Source organism: Aedes albopictus, chromosome 1, assembly GCF_035046485.1.
Source record: "Aedes albopictus strain Foshan chromosome 1, AalbF5, whole genome shotgun sequence".
Lineage (NCBI taxonomy): Eukaryota > Metazoa > Arthropoda > Insecta > Diptera > Culicidae > Aedes > Aedes albopictus.
In genome coordinates, this window is record NC_085136.1 from 195,910,925 (window position 1) to 195,933,359 (window position 22,435).

General features: G+C 42.7%; 1 protein-coding gene across 8 annotated transcripts in view; it reads left to right on the forward strand.

The window, feature by feature from the left end:
- Positions 1-22,435, forward strand: part of LOC109423237 (cadherin-99C-like) — a 414,770-nt gene that overhangs the window by 198,249 nt on the left and 194,086 nt on the right. For 6 of the 8 annotated variants that reach the window (XM_062846072.1, XM_062846079.1, XM_062846075.1 and 3 more), the window contains one exon: positions 13,626-14,169. In XM_062846072.1, the coding sequence (XP_062702056.1) occupies positions 13,767-14,169 (403 nt within the window). In that variant the 5' untranslated portion in view covers positions 13,626-13,766. Of the gene's footprint in view, positions 1-13,460; positions 13,561-13,625; positions 14,170-22,435 lie in introns of those variants that run through there. The other 2 variants (XM_062846078.1, XM_062846077.1) reach the window with 2 other exon arrangements.

Here is a 22,435-nt window from a genome sequence, read left to right on the forward strand (position 1 = left end):
GCTGCATCGGTTATTGCGTAACACTGGATCATTATAAGGTGTCGAACCCGTATTCTGAATCTAGCCACAATTATCCTCTCATTAATAGGTTCTCACTTTATGAGCGCAGTGTGGGCGTTGCAACATTCTCCCCCATGCTGCATTCTTCTTATTTTTGTAATTTCTCTCATTCGCCGTCGTACTAGACGCTTCTAAGATTCGTAGCCGCTGAGTCTAGTGCTACTGCCTATGATGGATCGGATGTCGCTCCAGCCATCTTCTATAGTAGGTGCGCCAAGCGACTCTCCCGTTATCAGTTGAGTCATAGTGTTCGACTTCGACCCGTGCTATTTAGGCCAGTGGAAGCAAATGCTTCATTTGGCGTTGACTCACCGCAACGAGTAGTTGCTCATCAAGTATATTGGGCCTACGCCAACACTCCTGTCTCACTGGAGCGCCATCTCTCTCGTTTGTCGGGTGAAGATCACTGCGTCCAGATTTTAGAACTATTGTGATATACCCTTTTGCTGTGAGGTACGCAAGTTATCTCAGTAACATGTTTGTCACTGAGGTACCTTGGTATCGAATGAACTCAAGACCATCTATTATTGATGAATAGAGATCCTGAATTAGTATGTGACTCCCCCATTCTGGCGAGACTAGCTTTATAAAGCCAACCACGTCCTTGGGAGATAAGATCCATATGTCAGCAGGCCCTGAAAAGGGCTTGCTGAGAACTTTGAACCTACGTTGGGTGAGTGCACTGCAATAGCAGAGGATGTGTTCTGATGTTTGTCTCTCCTCGTCAGCGGCAATTTGAGGTTTGGATTGCTCCGATCTTTTGTAGATGGTATCTTCAGGGGCAGTTTCCAGTTATAAGACCGGTGTAGATGTTGAGATCCCTTTTGTTGAGACCTAATAGTTTTTGGGTTTTCTTGGGGTTAATCGTTATGAGCCTTTTGGATAGGCTCGTATGGGAAAGTGCATTCCATTTTGATGTGTTTTGATTATCCATATATTTGTTCAGTTCCATTTCTACAGAGCAGTCTGAGATGCCGCAGAAGGGCTCAGGGCCAATGAACCTTTCATTAGATCCATTCCTGGCTAGCTCATCAGCAATCTCTTTTCCCTCTAGACCCGTATGTCCTGGGATCCAATATAGGTAGACTCGATTGCGTATGGAAAATTTTTTCAAAGCCAGAATGCATTCCCACACTAGCTTTGAGTTACAAGTGTAGTTATTAAGCGACTTAAGTGCCGCTTGGCTGTCAGAGAAAATACATATTTTTGCAAACCTATACTTTCTCCTCAGGCATAATAACACGCATTCTAATATTGCATATATTTCCGTCTGAAATACTGTGGGCCACTGTCCTAAGTGGACAGAGATTTTTGTTCTAGGGCCATAGATTTCGGAGCCTGTTAGATTATTCATTTTCGAACCATTGTTACGTGTAATAACATGGAACCCTACAAATGCTCTATTTCATTTTTCACTTGGCGCCCAGCCGCGAAAAATAAAACAGAACACTACTAATGTACAATAATTCACGACTTCACAAATTGACACACATAAAACATAAATTTGATACAACACTAAACATACCATTTGGCCTGCTACCCTAATGGGTAACAATTACGATCACAGGATGACGAGGTTTCATGTTTGTTCTATGTCCATCAGTCATCCTGGAGTTTGTTTTTTGTATGCCTGATTGCATTCTTGTTAACAGTCTTTATTCTGTGTTCATAGCTTAATTTTGTCTAGGAAAACTAATCCTAACTGGCCATCCTGAATCGGGTTTTAATGCACGACGGCTGCGATAAATTTGGTCGTCGTCATAGCCGTCAGCTCTGCACCTTCCCAGGGTTTCATGGATGGGGATATTCTCTTTAACCACTCAGCAGTCTCTTGATCCTTACAGATTAGAACCATGTAACCGAAATTGTAGACGAGGTTATTGAATTTGGGTTTTATTGACTCGTTTCGCTGTTGAACTACTCTGAGCAGGAGTGCTTCTTGTAGAAAGTCTAGCTGGGCTGTAGTGAGTTGGGCGGTGGGAAAGTCCTTGGGTATTATCCCGACCTTCACGCTCTTGGCCATATCACTGTAGCTGATACCAGCTGTTCTCCTCATGGGTGGGTTTTGTTGTCCAGACACGTTTTTCTGAGGCGCCCGGTTTGAGGACTGTTGGGCGCGCTCTCTCGGATCCAGATGGTGCTTCACCCTTTTTTGTTTGGGGCGGATTTGCCTAGGTCGATTCTCGAGCGTTTTGAGGAAGTGGGCTCGCTCTCCTTATTCAGGATTATGGACAAGGCCTCATTTCGGTATTTTCCCTTCTCCCGGAGAGTTCTAAGCTGCTTCCTCTGCGAGCGTGTGAGTGTGGGGATTTTCTTTCTCGGAGCCCCCTTGGCTTCCGTAGAACCCTTGCTATCTTCGGATCCTTTGCTACTTGCTGAAGATTCTTGGGGGTTGATGACGTTCCTTATACCATCATCTTCGTTATCTTCCATGTCCAGCAGGTTGGAGTCGGTCGATGAGGGAGATTGTAGATCTGGATCAGCTTTGTCGAAACATGTGCTGCTCCGGGAGATAGGTGTTGAGGGGCAGGCTATTTCCATCTTCTCCTGCGTACTACTGAGTAGCTGGTCTTCGGTAAGACCAAGCTGGCTCAGAGTATTCTCCATTTCGCTCTCACACGACTGAGAGAGGCAGTCGTCACCGTGAAGGTTGTTTGTAGAAATTGTCTTCATTTTTGGTCCCACGAGTAGCTAGGGAAATAAATGTCCACGGCACCAGTGCCCTGCCGTAGTGCAGTAAGGGCTGCTTACTGGGGTGTTCGCCCTGGTGCACCCCAGGCTCCGTTCGCGGTTGAGCATGTTTAGAACCCCCTCAAACATTCAGCCCTCGGCACGGGTCACATTACACCTTGGCATTGGGGTTTATCCATTTTCGCTTTACACGATGTCCATGAATAACAGCCATCGCAACCTTCCTCCTTTACCAGGGCTTAGGACCTGTAGCTCAAGTTCTCAGTAGTTTCACAATCTTTCGGACATGCAACTACGAAGAACCATCATTGCTAGCGGAGTTCAAGCGCCATCGTGCCAGTTCTGTTTAGCGTTCCAACTAACACTGGGACGACCACATTGACGCATTACAGCATTTTATACTTAGCCACTGGATCATAGAACAGCGGCTGTTTTAGCCGCACATCCTTGGTGAACAGACACTCGGGACGTACCTTCTTAAGCTAGCTGAAGTCAGAAGAGTAACAGTGCCCAGGGTGCACTACCAACTAAGCACGCAACTCTTAACTGGCGGGTTTTGTCATCAATTGACCCGTGAAAGCAAGAGGTAGTAACTAATGTGTACCCAGAGCTATGCTGAATACTCCTTCTAGGTTGTCGAATCACCATTTAATAGCCCTTATTTTATTGAAATAATTTTCATTTCAAACCAAAGAGTGTTCGATGAATTCCACGAAAGACCATTTCCTGGTATTTTTGCTTATCGATAAATACATACATAGCATACAGCAGTTCAAATAGCTCATACAACCCAGCAGCACCGCTCGTCATCATATTATTAACAACTTTCACTTTTAACCTTAAGCTGGTCGCTTCTTATTCAATTCGCACATACCTCACACCAGAAACGCATCGTTTTTCTGTGCAATTTGTGCTCTACCACGCCCCGCGGTCCAAAATCAGCATCATCAGTATCTCCGCTCAAATGATGTACTCATCGTAATCACATTTCGCCACCAAAGGGTAGCAAAATAAAACGAAGAGCTCTGGGTTGGAATAGCTTACGTGTGTGGAAAACATCCCCGGCCGACGATGACGACAACGGGCAGAAAGTTGAAAGAGGCATTTAATCAATCTTTTAAAAACCGCCATATTCACCAACGCCTCGTCGGTCGGTCGGTCGGCGGTCGCCCGTCAACAACAACAACAGCAACCATGCACCACACGCCAGCTTGGCTTCGAGTCGGTCAAGAGCCGTCGAAAGCAAACATGACCCCAATTTCGCTCTTACTTGGGGTCTTAGCACCCCTTGTCGTGTAAGTGATGCCAACATGGTCGTGGAATTTGCAGTTTTCAAACCGACGACCAGCGCGGTGCGGCGTATGTGATTTCTTCGACCCACGAGAAACACGAACAAAAACAAAATTTACCACCAAAAAATAAATTCGAGGAAGGGGTGAGGGACGTACATACAATAATAATCGCTACATCACATAATTGTGGCTACGACGTGATTGGGGCAGGCAGGAGTCCGGGTGAGTTGTGATGCGGTCATTGGTCGCCAATGAATAGCATGGATTTGTTGAACACCATAAGTAGAGGCGACCACATCTGATACCGATGCAGTTAACCTACATTGAATTGGTTGAGCCTCAACCAACTCAACTCAAAAGGCCAGGCCAGGCAAAGTTCCATGAACAGTTGGTTTACTAAAAGATGCTTCTTTTTGTAATAATGTGAATTTTCCAAAGCTTTATATTTGCTAACTTTCCTGAGGGCAAGCTCGTGCACAAGGGAGAGGTTTTAAGGATTAAACCCCTCCCATTTCCGAAGTTCCATACACTAGGCGCCCCTCCGCGCTTTGCCAAAATTAGTAAAAAAAACCTCCCTTGTCGCCTTTTCTGTACACGGGCCTGCTTAAGACCATTACATATATTTATTTGTGCTACACCGCAATTAGGATAACACAATCAACAAAAGTACGCTGCAATACTCAGTTTGCTGCTGCTACTCATCCGGTTCAGTAGCGAACGCCAACTTTGCACGGTTGTTGTCCAATGGTTGTCAAAATGGCGATCATCTGAAAGTAGCCACATTCCAATTGCTCGCCTTTCTTCTGAATGGGGCAGATTGCCCATTCGTTTCACTCCTCCAGTAGCTGTTCGCCTACTATCCTTACGAGCTGCCCTGATGATGTTGAGCTTGTGACATTCTTAACTTCCTTAAGCGTGGAAGTCTCCTACTCTGTCCTACTGACGTAGTCATTTCCTCCATGGCCTTCATCTTCCGTGCCTACATTCTACACACCGTCCAGGAGCTCATTCATGCGCTGCTTCCACTTTTCAATCACCACACTTTCGTCCGTCAAAAGTTTCTCGTTCTTATATTCCTGAACATTTTGGGTGCCGCGAGGGCACGAAGCCTTGGCGGGATGCGTTGAGTTGGGGTTATGATAGAAATTACGGATATTCTTGAGATCAGCACAGCGTATGTAGCATTTTCTTGAAGATCTATAAACATTAAAGGCACTGTCGCGGTTACTAAGATATAATTTTCTTAGTCTTTGACGTTTCGTGGCCTTGTTAACGATTCAGACTTTTGAAATTCAAAATTTTGCCATCTGTTCATGGGGGTTTGATTTGATTCAAAATGTGGTGTACGCGTGCGTGGGAAAGTATGCTGATTTATGACTTGATGGTGGTACGATGACACCCCTCAAGGAGGTCCCAGAAGGTCCTAACAGGAATTCCTTCCGGGAATTCTCCAAGAGATCCTTCGTTGTTTCTCCCCAAACTTGTGCCAGGAGTTTTTCCTGGCGACTCAGAATCTCTTGATGAGACTCTTCCAGAGGTTTATTTAGGATTCTTTCAGAAGTTCAATCTGTGTTTTTTTCCAGAAATTTCTTCTGAGATTGCTAAGAAGATTTCGTCTGGGATATTACCAAAAGCTCTAGCTACGATTCCCTAGATTATTCCAGAGATTTTTTCCTGGATATCTCTAGAAAAAAATTCCGTGATTTCTCCATTATTACTCCTTCTAAGAAAGAATTCCCCAAGGTATTCCAGAAAAAGTTCCCAGAGGAATCCACGAAAGAGTTCCGGAAAAATTCCTGACAGAAGTTCTGAATATGTTCTTGAAGAAATCCCTGAAAATTTGTTTGATAGAATCCCAGAAGGGGTTCCTGAAAAAAAATCCTGGTTCTTGGAGGAGTCTCGGAAGTAGTGCCCGATGGAATTACCGTCAAAATCCCGAAAGGAAATCTTTAAGCAATCCCAGCAGTTCCTGAAACAATTCCGGAAAGAGTTCCTGGATTGATCTCGGAGAAGATTTTGAAGAAATACTGAAAGAAGTTCTCGTCGGGGTTCTTGTAAGGTTTCTGAAAGCATCTAAGAAAGAATCTCTGAAAAAGTCCTTGAAGGAATTGCAGGAGGAATCTCGCATGGAATTCCTGTAAGGAATCCCTGATGGAATTTTAAAACGAGTTTCTGAAGGAATCTCGGAAAGAATTTCTGAATCAATCTACGAATGAACTCCTAAAGGAATCCCGGGTAAAATTGCTGGAATTTCCAGGAATATTTTGTGGAAGTCCAACAAAACTTCTAAAGACATTAAAAAAAAACTTCCGAGAGAATCTCGGATGGAGTAAATGGAGGATTCCCAGAACTCATTGAGAATTCCCAGAAGATATCTCTTGAAGTCCCAGAAGGAACTATGAAGGAATTCTGGCAGGAGTTTCTGGCAGCATCTCAGATGGAACCTTTTAATAACCTCAAAAGGGTTCCCAGAGGGAATTTTTGGAGGAACTCCAAAAAGAATTGCAGATGAAGCTCCCTAAGGAATCGCAAAAGGATATCCTAGAGCATCCTAGAACAAATTTGTGAAAAATGCACGGATAAATTCCCGGATGAATGCCATTTCCGCTACCTTGAGTGACGGTGCATAACCAATTATGTTTACTTAACAAGATTAATAGACATTGTTATACCGTCTACCCCCCATGGGTTGACCCCCTCTAATCTGCACATCGTTCAAACTAAAAATGGTTCAAACGTCATTCTGCTCATGAAACGATTTGAAACGGAACGCATAATCCATACAAAACAAAAAGGATTACCATTAGTGTATTTTCGATGCCCACAGGGTAACTAGAAGTTCAAATTAAAAATGAACCCCTATGGTTTGCATGAGGTGTCGTTGAAACCGTTGAAACGGGGGTAGGCGGTACACACACTTTTCGGATATTATGGGTTATAGAAGCTGTCGTGAACCATAACATCTACGGTGGTAACAATAGTTGTTTTAACTTTCAACTGTACCAAAACACAAGCAGATATGCGCAATGAATCTACATAAAATATGTTTAAGGCTCATAGAGCCGCAGCATTTAAAATGGTCATGCAGAGGGCGACGGGTTCGAGTCCCAGTCGGTCCAGAAACTTTCTGTAATGGAAATTTCCTTAAATTCCTTAACCGTAGAGTATCTTCGTACCTGCCAAACATATTATAAAAATGTTCATTGGCAGAGGAAGCTCCCAGTTGACAACTGTGAAAGTACTCATAGAATACTATGCCGAGAAGCAGGCTTTGTCCTAATGAGGATGTAACGCCATAAAGAGAGTGGAGAGACGATGTATAGAATCTAAATAAGCATAATTTTGTATGTATTTCAAACAGTTACAAAGTAGCATTTTACTAATGCGTATGACTTTTTTTTCCTGAAATTTAAATGTTATTTGAATTAACACCATCATCAAATCAAACTTACGCAAGAAAAAACTAAAGATTTCAATTTTAATTTCATTTTAATCCACCAACCGGTTTTCGCACCACAGAGACAAAACACGTTCCATTGAGATTGATTGTGATGTCTCCGCTGACGACGGCGTAGTTCGAAATTAAAGTGAAAGCCTCCGGGAATACCTGTTTCGGAGATCCATTCGCATCCATATGCCTACGCTGCCGCAATGACGACGACGACGACGGGGAGCTGAGAAAGAAAACATCCAAAAAATGTTTATCTTTAAGGCAGCCAGCCAGCAATCACATGCGACTGAGAGCGAAAACTGATGCTGCCTGCTGGTGTTCCTATACTATTGCTGGCGACCGCCGCTGCCGTGCTGCGGCTTCCCTCAACCAATCTTAATGGTTGCTGCTGTTGATGAAGGTGCTAGTGAGCGAAAGGCGCAGCGTTTTACGACTTATAATCAACATATTTCCCCGCTTCCCATCAGCAGTCAGTGAGAGACTTCAACGGGAAAAGTAGAACGCAACCCGCAGAGAAAGGTTTCGTGTTTGGCACGGTGTGAAGCGTCACAAAAGATTCGTCGCCCGCCGACTTGACATGTGGACAGGAAGCTTTCTCTTTCCGGTTGGGGTCTGACATTTTTTTTGGCTTTAAAAACGAATGGTCGATTCTATTTGAACCAATATGAATGCTTGATAGGAATCTCTTTTTTTCTGATCGCAGAACTCAGTTGCTCAGTTAAACTGTGATATTGTATTATACTTTCACTTCTTCCGAAAGCCGTCCAACTTCAAATTGAGTGATTAACTCATTTTCCTTAAAGCCATGATTCAACTACACGGCGGTCTCAACAGCCATTCAAACACTAATAGCCTTCAGGATCAAAAAACGCCATTGTCGGTTTATCTCGATGATTGATCTTTGGAGTGTTGTGTTTGCTCCTTCGGGCTGCGCCCACTAATATAGTGTGAAACATCATAAGATTTTTGACTCATGGTAAAACAATGAAGCATATTATGGGTGTACGTACGATCAACATGCGTTTTGGAAAACGAAAGGAAAACCCAGTGATTCGCGGTTGAACTTGTTAAAAAAATCTTGACCGTACATTGGCGAAGTTAATGTTGTAAACTAGGAGTAAAACAGGTTTTGTTGAATTTGGGGGAATAAAAACGTTATTTAATTTTATTTAACTATAACGACAACAACCTTGACAGATGACTCAAAATACACTAAAAAACTCAACGCCTACTCTGTTTTGGCACTGCTGCTTATTTTCTTGCTACTATTCCAACACTCCTCCTCAAGAATAGAAGCATACAGATTCTCAATCTTTCTCACAAATGTATATTCATCTACATCTCAATGCTTTCTCACAAATGTATATTCATCTACACCTAAATATTCAATCGATAAAGGTTTCCTTCTTTCTTTCCTACTACTATAATTGAATCTCCTTTCATTATACGACATTCACTAGCATTAAAAACAACTGTGAAACCACATTTAGTGATTGCTGGTACCGAAACTAAATTAACTGATAATCCTGGCACCACAGTCACGTTCTGTAGCGATACAGTAACAGGACATCCCCTTCCGCTATCTGCAGATACAGTAATCTTCCCATTAGTATCGCAGGGTACCTTCTTCCCACTTGCCAGGGTAACGTTTTGCTTTTCCATCTTCTTAATATCATTCAGCAAATCTGCCCGACCTGTCATGTGACTGGAAGCTCCTGAATCTAGGAACCAGCCACCATTTGTCCCCTCCGTAAACGCTGCAAAACATACGTTTCCATGGAATTCTTCCTCTTCTATTGCTACTGCGGAACGCATTCTCGGCTTCACTGGAACTTTTGACACCTCATTCCGTGCTTTCTTCAACAGCTCACAGTCACGCATCATGTGATTAGCACTTCCGCAAGCATAGCACAAGCGTTTGTCTTCTGAAATCCTCGTCTGTTTATGGATCGCTTTCGCTGCAAGGGCCTTCCGGTCATCAGCTTCATCATTTCGTTCACGGCGTCGCTCAAATTCTTCCAGCAGCTTCGTTTTCACAAAAATCATAGTGAAAACATCCATCCGACCCTGAATAGATGCCACGATACTTTCGTACGATTGAGGCAAGCTGGCCAAGATAAAAGCCGCCTTCATATCCTCATCCATCCTGCATCCTACGTTCTCGATCCTCTCGAACAAATTTTCAAATTCGACGAGATGTTGCCGCATGTCACCACCTTCCGTCAGTTCCAATTTCGACAGCCTCTTGATTAGTGCAACTTTTCCAACCGACGAGTCCTTCACATAATATTCCTTCAGCAGCACCCATGCTTCTCTTGCAGTACCAGCATCCTTGATTATTCTCAATTGTGCGTCCTCAACCAGGAATCCAATGGTCTGCAGCGCTAGTTCATCCTTCAGATCCCATTGAGCCGTTCTTTCTTCAACTGGAGTCTCACCACACACATAGCTCCACAGACCTTCCCGTGTTAACACTTGCCGAGCTCGAATCGTCCATGTTTCGTAATTGTCGTAAGAAAGCCGCTTGATTCCCAACTTTACGAAATCCATTTCTCCTCCTGAACAACTGCTCCAACAAATCGGTTTTCAAAACTTTCAACAAAAACACTGTCCGCGGGGCCCACAACCTGTTGTAAACTAGGAGTAAAACAGGTTTTGTTGAATTTGGGGGAATAAAAACGTTATTTAATTTTATTTAACTATAACGACAACAACCTTGACAGATGACTCAAAATACACTAAAAAACTCAACGCCTACTCTGTTTTGGCACTGCTGCTTATTTTCTTGCTACTATTCCAACAGTTAAGACCAGTGTTGCCATGAAGTAAGGAGATTCCCAGAAAGCCATTCATGAGATGGTGCCACTTTGGTTTTCTCAGCAGTTTTATTGTCTTGGTTGTGTAGTGTCAGTAGCGGTTAGTTAACTGGCTAAGCAAAGAATTACGGACCGCTTGTTCCGGTGGTAGGAGTCCACTATTCAGGTGACCCTTAATTCTTGGTGTTATGTGGCTTTATGCTTACCGTGCCTAGGAATGAATGGTAGGAGGGGTCTAAAAAAATCTAATCGTAAACTGGACCTGCGGAGTACCAGGGCACCCTCCACAGTATTTTGCCCTTACTGCGCTAACCGAAGCAATAGCGCGGTGGACCTTGTGTTTCTCCGAGATGATCTGCTGCCCTTTTTTGTTTCAACTTTGAGGCTGAATAAGGGCGGTTATATGAAGATGTCATTGACTAGTTTAAATTTTCCAGTGGGGTGGCACAGCTGTCAAACTAATTTTATGATCAATACAGTGGTACAAATTCGTTTAAACGCACATGCTTCTCAAAACATTCTCTTTCTTTTGCTGCATAATAAAAATTATGACAATACCGCTTTAAGTATCACTAGTACTAGTACTTGTAGAAATGCATATTGATATAAAAAAATGTGAAATAATTTGCCAATAACAATTATGGAAAAAACGAAAAAAGTGCGTTTAAACGAATTTTCCTCCAAAACTTAGATAGTTATTCCTTGATAAAAAATAAAACGAAATGAAAAGAATTTTTCGTTACTCGTGCAGATAGTATATTACGTGAGTGTCTATCAAAATATATACCAATGAAACACAGATGGCCTTCATGTGAAGTTTACCGTTCAAAAATCAAGTGCGTTTAAACGAATTTGTACCACTGTACACACGTTGCGCAGGATCTCAGATAAGCCTTTGTGCCTAAATTCGCGTGTAATGAAGCAATAACTTCTATCTTTGTACCGACTTTTCGAACCTCAAAGCAGAATACCCTCTTCGAATGAGTTTAATCAGTTTCGTACCTTTTAATTCCGCCCTATTTTGCTGTACGAAACTGATTACACTCATTCGAAAAACTTCTATGTTCAATAACTTGCTTGGTTTATTAGAGAAATGTATGGTTAATATACCTTTGTAATGCGTACACTGTGGACACTGGAAGAACTTTCTCGATATTGTATGATCGAGTTAGTGGATGAAAATTGCTTAAAATTTTGAATTCAGTTTCAAAAACAGATTCACCAAATCCAATAATTCCGCCAACTCTAAAGAAGCCTAACTAATCATATCATCCTCCGCAAAATAACGCTAATACCCCGGCCCATGTCAACTTTGACTCCGATCCTCTATCAATAATGTGGGCAAATCTACACAAGATCAGCATAAAGCGGTCATTCATCATCCGGAGCGGATCGGCTAGTGATGCGTAGGTACGCCTTCGAGAGATCAGCGATCAACGAACCGGGGACGACGACACGTGAATGAAGGTAGATGCGAGAATTGATGTTTACATTTTCACGTTTATTTTATGGAATTCCATTTCTCTATCGCGAACTATAGCGGCAAGAAGCGTCATCGTCGTTGGTCATTGTGTGGTTGTTGGTGTTGTTGGTTGCGTTAGCAATCCAAGATGTACCCGCCTCGTATCGGCGAAACTGGTTTGACCGTCGGTCCAGTCCAATCTGCGCATCCTGCTGGCTGCTGCTGGTGGGTGCGTGTAGTTTCGCAGGCTTGCAAGGTTGTGGCTAGCTGGCAAGAGTGCGTTGAAACATGGGTTGTGACAGATATTTATTGGTCCTGTCCACGGGGGTCTGAGTTTCAGTATTACATGACGACTGCTTTCCAAAGTCGAGTTGATAAGTATCATTGATTGATATCTTGGCAGGCAGAAGTCTGATAAGTGACAAATTCACACGGTTTCCTTGTGCTCATTATTCGAAGAGTTTTGGTGGATTACGCTGTTCAATAGTGGGAAAGTTAATGAACAGGGAACATAAAGTATGATACCATTCAAATTGAAAGCAAACTGTATGAAGCTCGAATATTGGTATGTACCTGAGATAGTAACTACACTACTGCACGAAAGGTTATCGAGGTATCGCTTGATCAACACGTGTATTCCCATGAACAGGAATGTTCGTAAGTTAAAAATTGTGAGTTTTTTTTGTTTCTTTTTATTTGTGAAAAAAATGTGAGTTAGAACATTGATGTTTCATACATTTTGAACAAAATGTATACTTTGGAAAAAAACACAAGACAAAGTTAGCAAAATTACCAAGTGGCTTACGAGGAACCGCGCATTAACTTACAAACGGAACGCCCGAATTGAGTCATCTTGATTTTGTACTGTTAGGCTGTCAAATATAGGTTATCAGAGTCAAATATTTGTCCAAAAAGAAGCCAATGCTCAAACATCTTGTTTGACTCGATCAAATTTTCATTAGTGTCAAACTGATGTTGTTTCTTTCATTGTCAAATATTTGACCCTGTGTACTTCAGGCCTTTGTTTCCAATCGAAAAAAAAACAGAGAAAACCCGATTTTTTGTGTACGATTTTTCATACATTTTAAACATTCTGTTGGAAGAAGATTCTCTGCCCTTGAAGTGGATTGTGCACTTGTCAAAGTACAACTGGGTCCACTCCACACTCCCTTTTGGCCCTTTATACAACAAAATTGGGAATATACTGACTGTCCAACATCTTGATCTTGCTATTAAATAAGAGGAACTGTACGACATGGCAAGACCTGCACTGGTGGTGGTGATGTAAAGCCATCACACGCTATGTCCAAAGGGAAGTATTATGAAAATCGAATGTACCTCATATGTTATTCCCAAGGGGCTAGTCGCTTGGAACATTGTGCCAAGGGGTGCCAAGCACACCGTCTCATACGCTGTGTGGCACACCGAGGCACTCTGAGGCACAATTTTGACACTTGAGTTTGGGTGAAAAAACTAGGCAACCATGGCACCGCTCAAACGTCAAATTTGCCGTGTGAGTAAGCAGGTCAGCATAAATTCGTGCAGTGGACCATGATCATATTTCCCTTTGGACATAGCGTGCATCACGATTTTTCATACATTACTTCAGTTTGGAACTTAAAAAAAACGCAGTAGGCAAAAACAAAGTTTGCCGCGGACAGCTAGTAAATTTTCAAAAAAATAAAACTTGCAAAACTACAGCAATAATCATTGATCATCTGTCCCCTTATCATACATCTATTCAGAATAGCGTTACGGTGGTCGTGGGATCAACTGCGTAAATTGCTTGTATGCATAAGTAATCTACTCCTTCTAATTTAAATTTTCCATTCTCTTCTCCGTCTCGTTTCCAGTGATGTCAGAATCAGAGTGCTGCCAGACTCGTTGGCTATGACTGCTCTTCGTGGGACAAACTAGACACCCGTCACAGACCACAATCAGAAACCAGAACAAACAACGTGACAGCAGACAAAAAAAGAACGACAAACAGCAACATGACCAAAGAAGAATTAGCACTTTTAGTCACAGCTCAAACCCGCACATTTCCCCCTGCCGCCGCGGCGACATGTTGCGCTTCAAACACATTAGACCATAAAAGGACCAGTCCAGATCTAGAAAAGCGACCCGAGCACCACGCCGTGCGACGGAGGGCCACTGGTGGAGGCCCACGGTCTAGAAAAGCATCAACGAAGGTGGCCACGGACGTGATGAACCGGACACGGACGCGCGACTGGCGATGGACATCGACGATGACGATGCTGCCGCGATTGCTACTGCTCGCCGTCATTCTGATGGTGACCCACAAAGTGCACGCAGTGGAAGGCAAGCTACAGCTGTGTGAAGTGGAAACCGGACAGACAAATATCATCCTAGACATCGAAGAGAGCCGGGGCAATGGTAAGCTATATATTTCTGGAAGATAAGATTTATTTCTGATGGCGTTTATTGGAGGTAGCTTGTACAAGTTTTACATAACTGGTTTTCTAATTGTACTCCGCGATAGAAGCTTCAACATGGGTTAAATTTGTTGCTCGTATGAATAGATTTGTAGTCCTTTAGTATGTACATGTTTGCAGACTGAAGCATGAACATTGAATGTGCTTCCTAGTCCACCCACCAAATGTAAATTTAATCGATTTTTCTTTTAATTGTTCGTTATCGGAACGCAACAATCGAGGCGTGGTAAGTCGTGACTGAATAACAAAATCGGTTACATACTTTAAATGAAAATTATGATCAAAGGCTGTGCAGAGAAACTATTATGTTTGAGACCAGTTGTTTACAAAAAATGAAAAATGGCCTGTTTAGAGAGCTGGTGTGAATCATCATTCTGGGACGTATGACAGAAGTTTCGCATTTCGATGGCCTTCACGCCTATCGCGGTAATCACTATGCACTATTGCGACACGAATGCAAACCGGTGTCAAGAGTCAAAAATAAACAAACAAACAAACTATGCACTTGTAAGCATTATAAATACCATCAGAGTTTTTTAGTATGTACCAAAAATCTCTATGCTTATAGGCTTTATAAATCGTAAGCCCTTAAGTAGGCCGTATATGATTATGTAACACCTTTTTGTACTGCATACAAGGCCAAGTGCCGTTGAGCCACCTACGACAACTGTTATACCGTAAAACGGGGTATAATTGAAAAGCGGGGTAACATTGATCAGCTTGACCCACCTCATGAAATGAGAGACGAACCAACCAAGGGCTGAAAGTCTCTCAAATAAAGATAGATCAATCGATCTGTATCTGCTCACTCATGGTATTTAGTAATCTCTTATTATTAACCCTCTAATACCCATGTTTTATTATTTTGATCTAAAAATCATTTTTCGTCGTCTAAAATCTATTTAAACATGTTTTGGAAGATGATTTGTTTTAATTCTCGTTTTTGTTAATTTTGGTTTTTGATTTTTCTAATTTTTATTTTTGAACATCCCTACACTTTTATATTTTTCATGGATCTTATTTGGTATACAGTTTTTTTAAGACGAAAACATTTTAAGATTTCATGATTATTGTTGAAATATGTTTTATATTTTTTTTTTATGTAATATTTTATTTTTCGTGTGACTTTTAATAAAATTGTTTGAGTGTGTATTCAACTCCCTTAAACTCTTTTACTATGATAGAATGATTGATGAAAAATTTAAAATATGTTAATTGTTGCGATTAAGCACAAAAGAAAGAATGACATCTGAATGATGACCAAAACATAAATGTTTTAATAACTTTTTAAAAATGTCAATACGCTTTATAAGACATCAAAAACCATTTTGCCAACAGTCCTAAATATCAGCTTAAAATATAAAAAAAATATTGCCCAGGTAAGAAAAAATACAAAAATGCTCAAGCTATACCCCGTCTAAAGGCGGGGTTGGGTATCAGAGGGTTATGCTATAAAATGACATGAAGTTCATGTAAATTGAGTTTCATAAACATTAACTTTTTCATTATGGGAGACTCAGTCCTGGGCTGGTTCACCCCCAAAAGACAAAAAATGAGTCGTCCGGATGACCGCATCCTAGTTCACAGCGTGTCCGGATGACCGCATCCTAGTCCACAGCGTGTCCGAATGACCAAACCCTAGTCTACAGTGCGTCCGGAAGCCCGCAACCTAGCCCATAGCGTGTCCGGATGACCGCAGCCTAGAACACAGCGCTACCGGATGACCGCAACTAAGTCCACAGCCAGATGACAGTAGAATCAGTCCACAGCGTGTCTGCTTAACCACGCCCTTACGTTTGTAACAAATTTTGTGTCTTTTTGACAGTTGTAACCGACCACGGCTTGCCCAGAAGACCGCACCCTTACGTTTGTAAGTATTTCTGTCTCATGACACAGTTGATACAGTACACGTGTACAGTATGCGTGTCCGGATGACCGCACCCTACATTAGGAAACCTAGTAAAGCCTGTATCCGCAATAATTGGGACACAGAAGTATGGCTGTAGCTCTGTGATGAATCGGTAAAATTGGCCAAATAATTGACTGAGAACTCTTTGGTATGTGTTTATTATTTGTGCCAAATTTCATGAAAATCGATGCATTACTTTTAACTGTGGATGAAAAACAAACAGACGTGGTTTTAAGCATTTTGTACAATCATGACCAATTTTCATTCGCATAACAGATGGTTCTTTTACGCTACAGTTCAAAGTTCTATGACGATTATTATGGAATTTCGTTAGCAGTTATGATACTTATAGATACACTTTCTTGCAAAATTTCATCAACTTTGATCAATTGGTTTGCAAGATACTGGTGTTGATAAAGGTGAGTGTTAGTGAATTTTTTTCGTGTTTTTCATGTGCGATGTTTGCTCATTCATAACTTTTGAATTTCTCTGCCAATTTTCATGAAATTTTCACAAAAGGTAGTTGATTATGTGTATATTATGCCTGCAAAATTCGATGATTTTTGGTATAGTACTTTCAATAGTACGATCGAAACAATAAAGGGTGCTGATTAATTGCTGTCTGAAGGGCTAAAATCACGTTCAGTTCCAATACATGTTTCGACTATAAAATTATTGATAGTGCATCGATTTTTTTGAAATTTTGCCTATGCTACAAATGTAGATTGAGAGGTTTGTGTTCAAAATTTCAGCCATTTCCTTTACCAAATTCAAAAGTTACAGCGCTGACAAGCAAAACTAGGGGCTGTACAAAATTCAATGGCGCACATTCTACTCTTTTATTGCTACAACAAAAAGTACTGCACCGATTCACATCGAACTTTGTAGGTGAAATAAACACATCTCAAGATGTTATTAGGCCAAATTTGAGCAATTTTGGTGTATATATTGCAGAGTTACAGCTGTATTTCTGTGTCCCGATTATTGCGGATACAGGCTTTAGGTACTGCAAACCATCGCCTCATCCATCACATATGAACGTCAACAGTGCTAAGACAAGTTGTATTTTGCGGAGGTTCCGCTAGCTCACCTCAGATTTGAAGTGCACAGCACCCGCGAATCATACTTTGGTAGCGGCGCATACCACCCGTCGCTCATTTCGTTCCTGATCGGTACGTGCTCGCTGCATCCACCTCCTTACTCGTAGGCAGGCGCGGCACTTGAGTCCACCAGTAATCCGATGCATACCTACCTAAACATAGTGTGGACTTGCCTAAGCATGGTTAACAATCGCCCAGCTTCGCGGGCTTCGCCTGGTAGATCCTCACCCATGTGAGGCCCATATAGCCGAGGCGGTAAACGCACGGGTATTCAGCATGACCATGCTGAGGGTGACGGGTTCGATTCCCGGTCGGTCCAGGATCTTTTCGTAAAGGAAATTTCCTTGACTTCCTTGGGCATAGAGTATCTTCGTGCCTGCCACACGATACACATGCAAAATATGGTCATTGGCAGAGGAAGCTCTCAGTTAAAAACTGTGGAAGTGCTAATTGAACACTAAGCTGAGAAGCAGGCTTTGTTCCAGTAAGGACGTTACGCCAAGAAGAGGAGAGGAGGATCCTCACCCATGTCCTCATCTGATGGTTGACTCTCACGCATCTGCGATTGCTTGTCATAAACATTCGCGTCCGTCGCACTTGAAGGGAACGGGACAAGAAGTCCACCACGCCAAACAAGCCCTGCATTAACGCGGTAAGGGACAATTTACTGTAACGAGTGCCCAGATCACCCACAGGCTCTGTTAAGGACAAACGTCTTGAAATCCCGCTTCAACAGGGCATCAGAACTTCAAACGCACAAATCTCAAGAAGCAAGCATCATACAGCAGTGCGTTTCATTATTCTGTTCTTGCTCACTTGTAATTAGCTTTAAATAAGAAGCTCAGGTGCGCTGGTTTTGTTTACGAAGAGATTTGTGCCCTCGAAATCGTGAGTAGGTGCCAAAGTCGGCCATTGTGGCGGCCATGTTGGGATTCTAACAAGTCTGTCCTTAATGATCGAGCATATTATAAAAATGAAGTAAGAAATAGAATATGCGAACGATACTCTCGGAAACCGACCCGGCAACGAAATAAGGACTATGATTGGAAACTCGGTACCTGAAACGTCAGGAACTTAAATGAACCTGGACGAGTGAGCCTTTTGGCTCGTGAATTGCAGAAAGTTGGTGTGTGCATGGCTGCTGTACGATGGCCCAAAACTGGTAAACGTGAATTCAGGGCGGTGGATCCCGTCGCCAACTCATCGTTCAAATATTCCAACTATCACAGCGGCAGCGATAAGGCAGAACATGGGGTCGGATTCATAGTGATCGGGAAACAGATGAAGCGAGTTATGAGGTGGAAGCCGATCAACGAGCGGATCTGCGAATTAGGAATCCGGGGCAAATTCCTTAACTACAGCCTGACCATTGTCTATGCGCCGACGAACGAGAAAAACGATGATGTGAAGGATGCATTTTATGAATGTCTTGACAAGACCTACGGAGAATGTCCAAAACACGACGTTAAGATTGTCATCGGTGACGCCAACGCGCAGGTCGGAAGAGAGGACTTTTCCTTCCAATCATCGGTACGGAGAGCTTTCACTCCGACAACGGCCTGAAATTAGTCAACTTTGCTGCCGCCAGGAGGATGGCCATTAGTAGCACCTACTTTGCACGCAAGGATATCCGCAAGAACACATGGAGACACCCAAACGGCGATGTTTGCTACCAAATCGACCATGTGCTGGTAGATGCATATGGCCGATTGGTAGATGCCATGGCCGACATTTCTCGGACGTAATTGATGTTAGAACTTTTAGAGGTCCCAACATCGACTTAGATCACTATCTCGTAGTTAGTAAGATTCGAGCTCGGTTATCAACCATGTCGGACTCTAGGAATCGGCGATCGGTGCGTTTCAACATCTAGCGGTTTTCAGCAGACGGTACGGTAGCTGACTATCACCACAAGCTGGAAGAGCGGATAAATGAGATCAACGAGAGCGATAATCTCAACACTCTGTGGGAGTCTATTCACGGAGCGATGAATACAGCAGCGCGGGAGATGATAGGCACTGCTCATAGACGACCTAGGAACGGGTGATTCGACGAGGAGTGCCAGAGAGTAACGGGCGAGAAGAATGTTGCCAGAAGCCGGAAGCTGGTGTCGGGGACCCGGCAGAGCAGGGAGCGATATAGGGAAGCAAGAGTAGCCGAAAAACGAATCCACTGCAAAAACAAAAAAAGCACGAGGAAAATGTGTTTGCTCAGGCGCAAGAGAGTATGGAACAGAATGATATGCGGAGATTTTACGAAACTGTCAATGGCGTGCGGAAAAAAACAGCGCCTTCTCCCGACATGTGCAACGACCGTAATGGAAACTTGCTGACAGACAAAACAATGGTGGCTGCCAGGGGGACAGAGCACTTTGAGGTATTGTTGAACGGTAGGAGTGGAAGAGCGACGGACAGAATTCGAATCGACGACGACGGACAAGCTGTGGAACCTCCAACGCTAGACGAGGTCAAGACAGCCATTAGGGGACTGAAGAACAACAAGGCTGCTGAGAAGGACGAACTCCCGGCCGAGCTTCTCAAGCACGGTAGTGAACAGCTGTATCAATCCTTACACCGTATTTTATTGAAGATATGGGAGGAGGAAGAACTGCCTGCTAGTTGGTTGGATGGTCTCATTTGCCCTTTTTTTCAAGAACAGGCATCAACTGGAGTGTGCGAATGGTCCAGTGCACGAATTTATTCTGGCCTGCTTACTCTCACACGAAATTTGACGTTTGAGAGGTGCCGACACCGCTCAAACGTCAAATTTCGTGTGAGAGTAAGCAGGCCAGAATAAATTCGTGCAATGGACCATTACAGAGGAATAACACTCCTCAATTCAGCATACAAAATTTTGTCCGGAGTTCTGTTCCACAGGCTGAGACCGATTGAGGAGTCCTTTGTCGGCGAATATCAGGCATGATTTCGTGAGGCCGATCAACGACGGATCAGATGTTCACCCTGCGGCAGATTCTCGATAAATTTCGGGAGTACAACTTACAACTTACAACATCATCTGTTTATTGATTTCAAGGCGGCGTACGATTCAGTGAAGAGAAACGAGTTATGGCAGATTATGATCAAACATGGATTTCCGGCGAAGCTGATTAGACTGATTCGTGTGACGCTTGACGGATCGAAATCAAGTGTACGGGTTGCGAATGAAATTTCGTCATCGTTCGGAACCTTAGACGGGCAGAAGCAGGACGATGCTCTTTCGAACTTACTGTTCAACATAGCACTGGAAGGAGCGATAAGGAGAGCTGGTGTGCACAGGAGCGGAACCATTGTCACGGTGTCGCATATGCTCCTGGGCTAGGATTGGACTAACAATTAACACCACAAAGACCAAGTACATGACTGCTGGTAGTGCTAGGTGGTGAAAAGTTTGATGTTGTGGACGAATTTGTTTATCATGGTACTCTAGTAACGTGCGATAATGATGTTACCCGCGAGGTGAAAAGACGGATTGCAGCTGCGAATCGGGCCTTTTTCGGTCTGCGAAACCAGCTGAAGTCCCGTAGGCTGCAAACGAAGACAAAACGCGTTGTACAATACTCTGATTCTTCCGGTCGCTTTAAGGCTCAAGCATCCGTCATCATTTTTCGGAAAATAAAAAGCAGTTTTCTCGCTGCAAATCAAAACAAGGATCATGAAAATATATTCACTGCATTATATTCCTTATGTGGAGTACAGTGAATATATTTTCATAGCAAAAACTTTTGTTTTGAACGAAAAAACTGCTTTCAAATGTTTGATGATGACGATGATTTCAATGACGAAAAGTTCAACGTTAAACGGCCATGAATCGTGGACGTTGAGATAATCTGATCGGAGAGCTTTAGGAGTCTTCGAACGTAAAGTGCTGCGAACAATACTCGGCGGTAAACTGGAGGACGGTATCTGGCAGCGTCGCATGAACTACGAATTGTACTAGGTATATAAAGAGATGGATATTGTGAAGCGAATACAACACGGCAGGCTGCGGTGGGCTGGACACGTAGCTCGTATGCTGGAGGATCCACAAGCTAAAATTATATTTAGCAGAGAACCAGGAAGGGGTCGTCGGTTTCGTGGAAGGCTGCGCACACGTTGGCTTTTTGCAGTTGAGGAGGACCTAAGGACACTAAACGTTCAGGGCGACTGGAAGCGATTGGCCCAGGACCGAGGCCAGTGGAGGCGGATACCGCTACCGTTAACGCTCACCGAGTTGTAGCCCATCAAGTATCAAGTAAGTAACCTGCGATCCTTAATTCAATGATCTGAAAGTATGCTGTTGCTCTCGATAAAGCTAACAATGTTGCATATCCCCAATGGTATCCATATTTTTCTCTCGTTGACTCTCGCTGCTTGTGGTTTTATGGCTGGCTCGCAGCGTCCAGGAAAAGTGGTTAACTACTAGTTCTGGTAATTTAAATAATGTTTTACCTAAGCTTACACTCTAGAAATCGCATCTATGAGGAAAACTGAAATTGGATGCAGTAATGAACAATGTTATGCTGGTTCGACTACGATTGGAGATCAAATATTGTTTCGGCTTTATATTCTTTTTTTATTGGAACAAACTATTTAATTTTGTCCGACGTATTTTTTCCCTGAAGAAGACGCCGAACCCGGTGTCGAAGCGTCGGACAAAATTAAATAGTTTGTTTGTTCCCCTTAAATATGATTGCAAAGCAAAAAGTAATGAACTATTATATTTTGCAGGCCTGTTACAGTTTAAATAGAATGCTTAGTATCCTAATGAAATAAGTAATACAAACATGTTTGTTAGTCACTCAGTTTCTTAATATTAGAGTGGGTCATCGTTTATATGGAAAAATGAAAAATTCAATGATATCCCATCAGATCAAAGCTTTTTTGATCCCATTTAGGACCCAAATAAGTGTGCAAAATTTGAGCACGATCGGTTATGTCTACGTTTTGCGCATCGCGTTTGAAGTTTGTATGGGGTTTTACATGGGAAAACACACATTTTTACGTTTCTCTCATAACAAGCTCGAATTTTTCTAAAACCATGTAACCGAAAAAGTGAAAACATAGCCTAGGGTGTCCTGAAAAACTTTGTCGTAGACCGCGAAGTGATCTGATGCTTATGAAAAAAGTTATAGCGTTGACATTGCTTGGCGAAACAGTATGATTTTGTTGCTATTGTTATTCCTTTACATGTTAAAACATAAACACATGCATGCGGTTCGT